General features: G+C 35.7%; 1 protein-coding gene across 1 annotated transcript; it reads right to left on the bottom strand.

Annotated features, from left to right (window-relative positions):
• Window positions 1–114: 114 nt before the first annotated feature.
• On the bottom strand, window positions 115–6,118 carry pde6d (phosphodiesterase 6D, cGMP-specific, rod, delta). The gene is made up of 5 exons (XM_043242544.1): window positions 5,872–6,118; window positions 2,191–2,279; window positions 1,866–1,991; window positions 898–1,003; window positions 115–815 (listed from the first exon to the last, which is right to left on the bottom strand). Exons 1-5 carry the CDS (start codon window positions 5,919–5,921, stop codon window positions 734–736), a joined length of 453 nt encoding a protein of 150 aa, XP_043098479.1. The 5' UTR covers window positions 5,922–6,118; the 3' UTR covers window positions 115–733.
• Between the last annotated feature and the right edge of the window lie 7,392 nt (window positions 6,119–13,510).

Here is a 13,510-nt window from a genome sequence, read left to right as displayed (position 1 = left end):
TAGGTCCAATTTAAAACAAATTTGATTTAACTCCACCCAAACGATAGCCATTAAGATATTTTAAATAGATTAAGATTTGTAACTAATGTAAAAATCAAAAAGCACAAACTTCTTAAAAACGGTTTGTTCTTATTTTCCACTTATTTTATATTCATGCACATGCAACGACACAATACATTTGTAAGATAACTCATTATGGGAGAAATGCCAGAGAGAACATATTAATATGAATATTTTAATCCATAATTATATCATTTATTTTAAAACACAGCCTATCTTACAGTTTAACTAAAAAAAAAAACAAAGAAAAAAAAAAACAAAAACAAACGAACAATAAAACAATGAGACCATGAATAACCACACAAACTGGGAGCAAACCTTTTAAAAACGGCTGATGAGGAAGCAGTGTACATTGCAGGTTTGAATTATAGAAGGAGAAGAAGAAAAATATACAAACAGGTAATTTACACAACCAGGTTGTCATGAGCATGATAGCTCTTATGTACAAGTCCTTATCTGCCATAAAACTGGTGTGACCATTTGTCTTGAAACTGGGTTTTACTGAAATGTTCACTTTCGTGCTGTTGTCACAGAATCTCAGAAGAAATACTCAGTATGTAGAGTGTCTCCTCTGGCTATTCAAGCTTGTAGTGATGGGTCCATCCTCTGGAGTGACAGTAAAAAAAAAAAAAGAAAAAAAAAAAAAAAAAGGAAAATTTAATGGTTCCATGTCTCAGACGTAGAAGAGTCGTACCCGAGATGTGCTGACATGAAGATCGTCATCATAAAACTTGGTCTCTATAACAACATTACCGCTGCAAGAGAAGAAATTTGCATTAATCCATGAGAAACTTCTATTCAGAATATCTGATTTTTTTTCCTCAAGAAAACTCTTACGTTAAGACATTTGCAGGCATCATCTGTGACTCTGGTGCAGCTTCTATCAAAGACTGCCATGTGTTTGTAGAATTAGGAATCACAAAGCCAAACTCAAAAAACCACTCTGAAAAAAAGACAAGGTACGTGTGTAAGTGCTTTGTTTTCACAATCAGGCTTTCAAAATCAGTTCAATTCAACTGTTAACACTAAAATACAAGGGGTTTTTAAATTACACAGATAAAGCAACCTGGCAAACACCCATGCCTGGAAATTCATATTTAATATAATATCTGTCTAATTCCATGAATTTAAATGGCTGACTGTTACAATGTTTAATAGGGTGGTGAATAGGTAAATGATTTATTGAAAGAAATCTAAAACTGTAACTAAAGAAATCTAAACTATACTGTTACTATAATCCAGGTTATTCAAGAATATTAGAAATACTATACATACATACATACATACATACATACATACATACATACATATACATACATACATACATACATATATATATATATATATATATATGCCTAATTGTTTAAATATTTCAAGTTACCTGTCTACTGTGATTTAGACTGCACTAAATCTAACTAGACTATGACAACGAATGGTCACATGAATGCAGTACTGTCATCATTTTTTAACAGTTTATATATATGACAAATTTTAGCATAGCAGCAAAGATGAGAATGCATGGTCGGTATTCATTATTTCTTCATCCAAATTTAGTAAAGCAAATAAAAGCGGTGCATTAACCCTTTTTTTTACTTTACAGAGTTCAGTGGAGACACTGTTCAAATTGATTATGTCCTTTTTTATCAATGGACAATGGGTATAGTCATGGAGCTCCTTGCTTGAGAAGACGTCTCTGTTTTAAATAATTTTAGAATCAGCCACTTTTCAAAAGAGAGTTTTAATTTTACGCTAATATCATCACTGCTATTCCTTATCACTACAGTGCAAGAAAGAATTAGAACAACCTTCTAGGCACTGGCCTTTAAAGAAAACTTTTTGCTCCAGTCGGAATTTTTCCAGTTTTTCTACTGAAGAGAAATTCAGCTCTCTGGACACAGCTTTACATTTCAGGATTTTCTTAGGAACCCGAGCTGGAAAACAAAATCAAATCAGTTAGTTACCAGATGCAGCACGTTTTGTCCCCAATTCAGAACTGAAAACTGATCTTGACCTCTCACTGACATCACTAAAAAAAGCAGCGAAGCAGTGGACATAAGAGAAGAATTGGCATAGCTCAATCGAGTCAATAGTTTAAATCTTTAATGCAAGGTAATGCTGAGAACCACAAACCTTCATGTTCTACCCCAGGAAGAGAAAGGTCTTCAGTTCCCTGCCAGAGAACCTTCCCTGTCTCTGCATCTCTAAGATTCATCCAGTTTCTGAAGACAAGTTAAGGTACGCTGAACAGACTGACAATGAGACCGACTCCTGATGTCAGAGCCAACTTTCCAGAAAATGGCATTTGACACGAAGATAAATTTGCACAACGTCAACGGCAGATAAAACCTCAACCGATGACTTGAGTTTTGTGGCAGGTTCATCGTGCGCCAACTAACAGTTCACATAAACATGACGATCGTGTCATCTTTTACATGAAGTCATTTTAAACTTGTATGACTTTCTTTCATCAAAGGAGATGCTTGGTAGAATGATCAGTAGCTGCAGTAACTCCAAAAAGAAAAGAAAAAAAAAATCACTATAAAAGCGGTCCATAAAACATAACGCAATGCATTCCAACTCTTCTGAAGCCACATAACACATTTGTGTGAGGAACACACTTTATTATCTTGCTCGTTTTTTTGTGTTCCACAGAGAAAAGGGAGAAATTCTCAAAAGGCATGTTGAGTAAAAAAAAAAGTTCCCTGAAATTATGTCTAAATTCAAGAACATCTAATCATGCGTTTAGCATCAATTAGTCATCAATCTCTAAGGCAAACAAGCCCAGCAGGGCTAACTGAAACAAACCACACTTTAAGTCCAAAAACAGCCTGATCTGTCAGCTAAACAATGGATTGTGACAATGCCCTTTACTCTGTGTCAATGACATCTGACCTCTTCCTCTTCAGACCACCTGTATGAGCCTTTCAGGCTAGTAAAGCACTCACACGAGGCTGCATGTGTCATTACAGGTGCATAGTGCAGGCCTCAGTTAACAACCCCGTGAGACCTCAGTCAGGGCTGCATAAGTGTGCTACATGTATCACTAATCCTAATCTATCTCTCAAGCATTAATAGCGGCACATAAATGCTTCTTAACAAATGCAAATCCCTAAGTTGTTCCTGTAGGAATAAATAGGCGTCATTGTAAAAATCATTCATTAAAAAGTAAATATTACCAACACTGCAGCCATAATAATAATAATAATATTCATATATCTATGTATTATATATAGATTTATTTATGCGAGATATCCTGTGATATATTTCACCCCCAATTTAGATGCTGAAGTCACTAAAAACGAATAGCTACTCCCTCTGTATCTGATGAACCAGGCAACTGCATTTGAGATTATTGGTGACAGATGTCTGTGGGATCTCACCTGCTGAGCACACAGAGAGAGTCGCAGGGGAGAGACCCTTTTACTCACAAACACTGTCACTGTCGAGGTAATTAGTCCCTTCGGCACCAATGCTTTCATGGAAGCCACATTCGTTTTTATAAAGTCATCCACTGTTGCATATTGCTGCCATTTCCAGTCTGTTGTTACCGGTGCGAAAGAGCTAAAGTAACTGTGCATAGTTAAAAAAACTAAATAAATCAGTACATCAAACACATTTTGCCTTATTAAATATTATGGCAGAGGAGGCTACGTTAGTTCTGAAGATTACTAAAAATACACACAGTACTGTGTTCCTGGAAGAGGAACACAGAACTTGCTTTGAAAGCACATAAAATCCACACACCTTCAGGATCTCTAAATACATAATTTGGCACATAATACAATATCTGTTTTTTCATTATTTAACGCAGTGTTTTTTTGTAGCCACTCAAGGGGATGGTGCTTCGCACACAGTAGTCACCTCTGGTGCACACTGGGGTAAAAAAAGTACACAGGGCAAATATGATGAAGCATGGAAATAAAATTGCATAAAATAGCCTTTGAAAATTGGTCTGTGCTGCGTAACTACATTGTACCAGATTCACGCTGCTATAAAGAGCTGTGCTATACTAAGATGACACATATTTGGTAAAAAAAAAAAAAAAAGAAGAAGAAGAAGAAGAAGAAGAAGAAGAAGCTGTGCTCTGAAATTATGCTCAGGGCCAATGCAATAATAGGCATAATGCATTAAAATATATTTCTATATAGGTAGCGACATCTATGGCATACCAGCCCATTCTCCAGGTTACTACAAACAACTACAGCATAAAGTTTCAATATTCTATATACAAGTTTTTTCAGCTATTATTCCAGGCTTCAATGTCACATGATCCTTCAGAAATCATCCTAATATGCTGATTTCAAACAATTAATATTATTATCAATGTTGAAAATGCTTGTGCAGCTTAATATTTCTGCGGAAACCCATTTTTCAGGACTTCTTTCTTGATAAATAGTTCAAAAGTTATCTTGTAACATTCATAACGTCATACTTTTGAGAAGTTTGCTTTGCAATCTGTATATAAAATGTCTGTAATTTGTAGCTTTGCTGAATAGAAGCGTACATTTCTAAAAAATAAAAAAGAAATCAAAAAAACTTAATGACCCCAAACTTTAGCACAATAGGGTCAATCCAGAACACAAATCAACACTATCATCCACAAACCTTTCACTGAAAGATGAACATTTGCATACGTTTTAATCATTTTCCACAGCTTCTCTACAAAGCAGCATAGAGTTGGATGTGAGGAGCATAAGGCAGCAAATCCCTGTCCTTTCAAATCAAGGATTTAAGAATTACCAGCCTGTAAGACAAACCCTTGCTTTCCCAGAGAAGGTCACACAGGGTAGACCCATGCCGACTTGAAGAAATGTTTGGAAAATAGTGTACAGGACTGACAAGGCAGTCTAAATGTTTCAGACATGGCCACTTTCACCCTATCAGAAGGTTCTGGTGCTGTGTGATTATTCTCATCAGATTTACGGAGCCTATTATAGAAACACTAGCCAATGTTATGTAATTGCGATGGCAGGCACAAACTGTGTGAGGAGATTTCACCTGTCTAATGCACCTGATCCCAAGAATCAGGTGCCTGTCAGTCTCATAGTATCCTGAAGCCCGTGTGAACATTAACCAAACTTTCATCTGAAGGAAAGAACAACAGCCCACAGTTAGTTACTGATGCAGATATGCTCAAATAAATCTCAAACTCAGCAGGAATTATACCTGGAAGTACCTATAATCTTATAAGCACTACCAGGCTGTTTTGAAATTTCCTTTTCAATATGATTAACGACACTACACTGCACTAGTAAAATTAAATTCATATACCAGCAACTAGGTATGCAAATGAACAAAAACTATACAGTTTATAGAATAACAAACACCATATATTCACTCACATACTACATAACAAGTAAACTGCTCGTATATCGCCTATAAACTTAAAAGGGTGAAATACTACACTTCAGAAAACGTTTAAAAACTCAACTGGACGTTTAAAAGTGTTAAAACATCCGAAATCAGCCTGACAAAACAGACGTAAATATAGCCTCGGTCAGCTTGTGGAAATAAAAAAGCACTTCCATTTATAGATGGATAGCGTTGAGACTGAAATGTAATGCTGAACGTAATAACTAAGAAAGCGTAGCATAATATGAAAATACTTCACCTCCCAGTTTGTCCTGCTATAACTGTAACCAGCATCTCTTACAGCATCAATAATACTCGAGTCCCGGTTTCATAAGCGATAAATGAATCACCTAATCCAGATTTACATCTGAAAAAACATAGCTAGCTATAATGCAAAGTTGTGCGAGTTTGAGGTTTGTAGCTAACCGGCTAATCTGTCCCATCATCACTTAAGGATACAGTTTAAACCCCTTCAGAATCTCCTTCGCTCTGTCTTCATCCGAAGACATCTTTTTCCTGGATCTTCAGCTTCAGCAGATGAAACGAGACGAATTAAAACGTTCCGCCAAGGAATAACTAATAAATATCGGACAAAATAATTTGTTAATTACATAGAATCCACCTCGAAAAAGCTTTTAGTTACAGTGAGATCCAGCTTTAATCTGAACGGATACACTTGATCCGCTCTCAACCTACTGTAAATAGATTTTTGTGGGAGAATGATAGTTGGTTCGACCAATAATCCTGCGAGTTTTCGAAGGCCTGGATTAAATGCGCCAATCATAGCGCCGATGCAAGAACGAGGGCGGGGTTTGGTTGCGTAGGGACGCGTCACCGATGGCAACCCCTCAAACGTCCTTCGAACGCAGCAGAACGGAAGCGCGTGTGAGACAAAAAGTTATAATTATTATAATAATTATTTGGAATAAATATCAGCTGCAGGGAGTAACACATATAAATACAATTCAGATGAATAACGATCCATTTATGTACAGTGGGCTTTATTTGAGGCCAGTGTACGTACAGATTGTACTCTTTATATAAAATATTTTGATAAAGAATTGTCGTTTGCAAACATGCCAAGTAGTTCAGACAAAAACATGCTGGAGCATATGAAGCTAACGAGCATATCAGTGAGTTAACCATTTGTGCATGTATTCAGTTTTATACTTTAAGACAGATTTTAAAGCAACATATATATTTTTTTCATTTTAACACATCAGTAATATGTATTATAATAATCTTTAATAATGTCCTAAATTCATGAATACTTTTCCATCAGCAAAATAAAAAATAAATCATGCGTGTGTACATATATGTGTATATAATTTCTCTCATGTAGTCTATAAAAGCAATTTAGCAGTGTACTGTATTGTGAAAGCCCTGTGCCTGCTAATTATATGCTTAAAAGAAGCCCTACAGCTAAACATGATCTAGCCTCAAAATGCTCTTCTTGTGTCTGAAGAGAGGTCATGTAAAAACCACATGTTCTCCACATGTCTAAATTGTAGTTACCACTATGCTACAGTAACTAAATTTAGCCTATATTAATCGTTTTTATTATAAACAATAACAGTTTTTATTTTATTTTGTAATTTCATGCAGAGAGGACCTGTAATGGCGGAGTGTGACCAGGGGATGGTGCAATAATACAGGCATAGAAAATAAGCACTTCTTGCAGAGCCTTGAACTCTAGCTTTTCAAGACATTAATTAATTACACCTACTCATTCCACTCATTGCATGTATTTGAAATTAATAAATGATTTTAGCTTACACATAGCAATAGTTTGCACTAAAAAGAAAAAAAATAATTAAGTAATTAATAAAAAACATGGAAGTAAAGATCATGAATACTTTATTAACAAGATATATATATATATATATATATATATATATATATATATATATATATATATATATATATATATATATATATATATATATACATATACATATATACATATATATATATATATATATACACATATATATATATATATATATATATATATATATATACACACATATATATATATATATATATATATATATATATATATATATATATATATATATATATATATATATATATATATATATGTGTGTGAGTATATATATATATATATATATATATATATATATATATATATATATATATATATATATATATATACACACACATACACACATTGCAACCTATATTACATTGGATATATGATCCTTCATCAAACACAGCTTCGCTATTTCAGAGATATCACAGCCAAGAGTGAAAGGATGCGAAACTGGGAGGAGAAATTCCTTATATTAACAGTAAATCTTATGTCTCTGCAGTGGTCTGCAAAATCGCATGCAATCTATTACATAAATTGCTGTCTATGCGTCACCCAACAACTTGAAATATATTTTTGCAAGGATTTCATTTTTTCCCCTGCAAATACTCAATTTCATATTTCATCTTTCAGTCAGGCTGCTCAGACACAGACAGCATTGTACACTGCATTTAAATCAGGAGATCTATGCATGTTCTTAGACTTGCATAAATATTACACAAACACTATAAAGTTCCTGAAAAACAGGAAATGTGTTCCAACGAGCCAGAAGAAACACTTTCACATTTCTATTCTACTCAAATTCTGTCAAGTGTCAAATGTTGTTCTGGTCAGCGTCAGTTGACTCAGTGATGGAGAATGATGTCATATGAAAGACACGAGCAAAGATCCTCTACGCCACAAACTCATCACTTCAAATTACTCTTTCAGAGAGGAGACAAACTTAGACTTGAGCTGTTCAATTAATAATTACACCTTTCACCTCATCTTTAATGCATGATTAGGTCTCGTATCAAAGGTGGTATGATTAGAATGCGCACAAAAACTAAAACCCCATAGTACCTCTCTATTTTCTTAAGCCCTCTTTTCACCTCTATACACTTTTTATTCAATAAGCATAAATAAACTGGTCTATTTTTAAGCAATGCTTTTTTTTAGAATTGCATTCAGTAAATTTCATCATCTGTTGTTTTCAATAAATCCGTTTCATGTAAAGTTTTATGTTATTCCAGTTCTTTGAACTGAGAGTTGCTTTTGTGGTTGTTATCGTGACAGTTCAGAGCAGTGAGGCCATTACATAAAAGACAGTGCTGAATCCAGCCTCACACATGTAATGCTGTTTTATGATGTCAGAGCTGCAGCTGTTCAAATAATTTCTTAGAAAAACAACATAAAAGTAGACAAAAAAAATCGCATTACCAGTTCCCAGGAAACTGCAACATTTTGCACCCTGTTGTTTAGTGTGGTAATCTCTTTAAAATCATATCGCATCAAAAATGTAATTGCTTTTGGGATATTTTAAAACATGCAAGATTAAAGAGAATATCACTCTTTGTGCAAGTACTTGCAAGCACCCAGGACACCCTAGCAACAACCTAGCTACCATTCAGAACACCATAGCAACCACCCAGAACACTCTTATCAACTGCCAGGCAACTGCCCAGAACAAGTACAAAGCAATACCCCAGCAACCGCCAAGCAACCTGACAGAATACCTTAACAACAGCATGGCAACACCGTAGCAACCTCCAAAACACCCAGAATCTATCCATGTGACATAGATTCTAGAATAAACCCAAGTAACTACCCAGAACACATAGAAACACCTTAGTAGCTGCATCATAACAACTGTCTAGCAATAATACATAATACATAACAACAGCATTGACAGCCACATGGAACACCCAAGCAACCACCCAGAATCCCCCGCCAAATCACTATGACCTTGTGAATTAACATGGAACCCCCTAACAACAACTTAGCAACCACATAGAACATATTACCAAATGACCATGACCTCACAGCAACATAGAACACCCTAACAACCACTTAGCAACCACCGAGAACACCCTACCAAAGGCTATGGCCTCAAAATCACACAGATCACCCTAACAACCACTTAGCAACCACCCAGATTATGGCTGTGACCTCACAACCTCAAACACCCAAAAAATGACTTAGTAACCACACAAAACACCTCGCCAAATGACTACTTCCACAAAACCACAAAGAACACCCTAACAACCTAACAACCACCCAGAACACTCCATCAAATGGTTACACCCACAAAAAAACACACAAAACACCCCACCAAATGGCTATGACTTCACAACCACTAAGAACACCCTAACAACAACTTAGCAACCACCCAGAACATACTACCAAATGATTATAACCTCACAGCAACACAGAACACCCTAACAACCACTTAGCAACCACCCAGAACATACTACCAAATGATTATAACCTCACAGCAACACAGAACACCCTAACAACCACTTAGCAACCACCCAGAACACACCACCAGATGGCTATGACTTAGCAACCACCCAGAACACCGCACCAAACGGTTGTGACCTCACAATCACAGAGACAACCCTGGCAACACAAGCAAGCACCCAGAGCAGCCTAATACACATCCTTGTAGCCACTCAGAAAACCTTAGCAACTGTCTAGCAATGTCCTCACATAAAACACCATAGCAACGACCTAGCAATCACCCGAAGCCCCAAGCTAATCTAGCTAAACATAACTGTTCAGCTCTTTGACTGCCATGGCTGGCTTTCAGATAAACACTAAAGAAATATGGAGATTTTAATGAGAAATCAGCCAGTCGATTGCACTCAGTGCTTTCTGGCCACACGTGTGCCTTTTTGCAGTTCACCCCATGAAATAATTTTCTTTTTGAGCGAATGGAGAATAAAGACTATTCATATACTGTTTGAGGGAATGCAAGCCGAATAACAGCTCTCGCACGGCCAGTGTGCGTCCATTGTGACTCCCAGAATTCTTAGCAGAAGGTCCGGGTGTCAAAGTTTTTTCCTATATGTATCTTTACTACATAACGTATGTCAATTTGGATTAGTTATCACCGACAAAATGACCAAATTAAACCATTATCATTTAAACTTCTCTTCCAGGGAGAAATGATGCTAGAATTAGCTCTAATGTTGACTGGAAATGGAGCTGAACAGGAAATAGAGTGTGTGAAAAGGGCTTGCAGTGGCTAAATGGGAGAGCGCATAAAAAAGGCAGGAAATTAGGTAAAGCTCATTAAAAGAGAGTGTTGCAGCTGGAAGATAAGCAGACTGTGACTTCTCTATTAGACAGCTCGTTACCTGGAGTTATCGAGCAGCAAAGACCAATCATATTGCATGCAGCTATAGTCTAAAGCAGAAGATATATTAGTGTCCACAGAGACTTTTGTGAAACAGAGAAACTATTTAAGCTTTTAGAAATACATAAACATTCAGCATTGCGTATTTTTTCTTCTTCGAGACAATGACTATGCCAGTATGGAGCATCCCATCTGATCTCTGAAACCCTGAAATGTTATTTGCTGATTTACATTTAGATCTGTCCACTGTGATAACAGTAAAGTTGATAAAACCCTCATTTGTCAGGCAGCTAACTGTTGCTAATCAGAACAGAAAGCTTTTTCTTCAAAACAGGCACATTGATTTTTCATCAGAACTATTTTTGTCCTCTTTCCCCATGCAAGTCCCATCCAGTGTTACAGTTATAATTATTGTCTTGCTTCCAGTTGTTCAGACAGCATTAGCCTATTAGCATTAGCATATTACTCCTGATTCTGCCAGTGGAAAGAAATTCTTAGTTCAGTGTTCAGTGAGCATTGCAGTGACAATTATTATTATTTTTTTTAAATGTGTACTGATCAAACTGATGATTTGATTCTCAGTGTCTAAACATTATATAATTGTGTGAGCCATCCCATGCAAAATCTGTATACATGTATATTCCATTAATATCTGTGACATGGAATGTTTTGTTTATATGTAACTGATTATTTCAAAACAGAAATGATACAACAAATATTTCGTTGCCATGGTTAAAAAAAAAATGTCGACGTCATTGGCAAATGTACTGACACAATAATTAACTATAGGTATTGAATCGTGAAAAAATTGTATACTTTGAAAAAAACAAAACAAAAAAAAAAACTAAAGCAATTAAGAAAACTGCAATATAAGCAATTCATTGGAAAAAAAAGGTGCTTCTACATATCAGTCAAATTATTAATACCTGTGCACCCATAGCAGTGTGTTTTAAAAGCATTTAAAATAGACTGTAGATGTAGACTGTAGAAATTTTCTAAGAAAATCTACAGCATCCAAGAGTATTTGTTTACAATTGTTATGCAGACCATTTAAAAAAAATAAAAGTTTGAATTCTTGAATGCTCCAGGTTGAGCTAGTGTTAGAATTTTTAGTCTGAAAATTATAAGCTTTAATATCATTATGTTGCGATTGTATTTGGTCTCTATGTTTCATTACACAAAGGGGAGGGCTTTAAAAACCCAAAGAACCCAGTCATCCACATTTAGCATCCGCTTCTAATGTTAGCTCTTGCAGGAGAGAGGAGTCTCAGTAGGCCTCCAGGAAGTTGTCAAAATGGAAACACATTTCTGTATAAAAGAATACGACTAGAGTATAAATAACTAATGCAAACACATTTCATTGCTGTACAATGAAAATGTGGCAACATTTATAGTTTTATCATAATGTAGGGTTTTTTCCATAAGGAAACCACTAATGCAAACAGCATTCTTAATGGCTGTGTGTATACCTACAATTTCCCCAGAAGAGTTGAATGAGAAAAAGTTGAATCCGAAAATCTGCATTATCAGCAAAAATCCACCTAATGTTTGTTTTACGTTCAAATTCCAGCCAGCTGCCTGCTCTGTATCCGATCCTGGAGGGAAATAACAGAAACAGATGCATGGCGCTGGTGTGAATTACAGATATAGCTCTGGATCACATCATCAGCATTCAGACGTTTTTGTTAGTGTGTGTTTCGCATCCTCTAAGCTTTGCAATTTAATCACCCAGATTGCTTTTGATGCCTTTATACTTCAAACGCAGGCATGGTAATTTATCAGCAGTGAATGAGAGGTATGGCTCTGAACATTACTTTGACAGCCTAGGAACACAGAGCGCTGTTTGCCAGACAACCTCACATCTGGGTTAATATGAGGTTATTTTAAGGACCTAATCATACATACGAACAAGGGCAGTATTTCCTAGTCAAAGCTATTGTCAAATATGGGTGAACAGGCCATTTAGAAATGAGTGCTGGAGGGTTTTCAAACACATTCTTATTAAAAGGTCAGCAGAGTCAGCACTGAGCTTTGAGAACTGCTGTATTTAACATATGTCTTCAGACTCTCAGCAGTAGCTTTGATAAAGGTCACTGAAAAGCCTTTGTGAAAATGAGTATCTGTCTATAATGGGCAAAGAATGAAGAGGAAGTTGGTGGGATTTAATGATTGTTCGCACATCACAGTCACATACACGCAAAACCGTTTTTGCTTCTTGCTCAGTTTTACGTAATTAAAATGACTTCATGTAACGTAAAACATTTGGCCACAGTTTCATTTCATTGTCCTTATGAAAAAAATTATATATATATATATATATATATATATATATATATATGTATATATATGTATATATACATATATCACACACACAACCTTTTTTCAGGATTGTTTGAGCAAAAAAACGATTCAGTATCACTTTTACTGTCACTTTTGATCAATTTAATGCATCCTTACTAAATAATTTTTTTTCAAAATCATAATCTTGATCACAAAAATTAGAACAGTAGTGCAGAAATCTGCCCAAAATAAACAAACAAACATAATGGGTACTATATTTTCACTATGATAAGACCAGAGCTAATGTTGTAGCTCAACACAGCTCATTACAGCAGGATGAATTCTGATTGGCCGTAAATGTTTGTGTCAGTCATCAGCTGGAAACGTTTTGAAAATGATTCCAGCGATATAATTTATCTGTGCCTTTATCGTTATAGTTGTGGTGTGGACTCTGCTATTCTTTAATACAATTTTTAGACTATCTTTATCTTTTTAGTAATCGTGCTTGGTGTGAACAGGCCGGAAGAGAACAGAAGGGAGGAGCAGGGTCAGCAAAGCTCATTAGCATTTAAAGCAACATGGACGAGAATGGCTTGACGAAAACAACGCTGATTTTAACCAAAGTATGTTATAGGCTTTTAATTAAGACC

This window comes from Puntigrus tetrazona, chromosome 6 (genome assembly GCF_018831695.1).
Source record: "Puntigrus tetrazona isolate hp1 chromosome 6, ASM1883169v1, whole genome shotgun sequence".
Lineage (NCBI taxonomy): Eukaryota > Metazoa > Chordata > Actinopteri > Cypriniformes > Cyprinidae > Puntigrus > Puntigrus tetrazona.
Note: the sequence above shows the minus strand (reverse complement) of the source record. Positions and strands in the feature narration are given on the sequence as shown.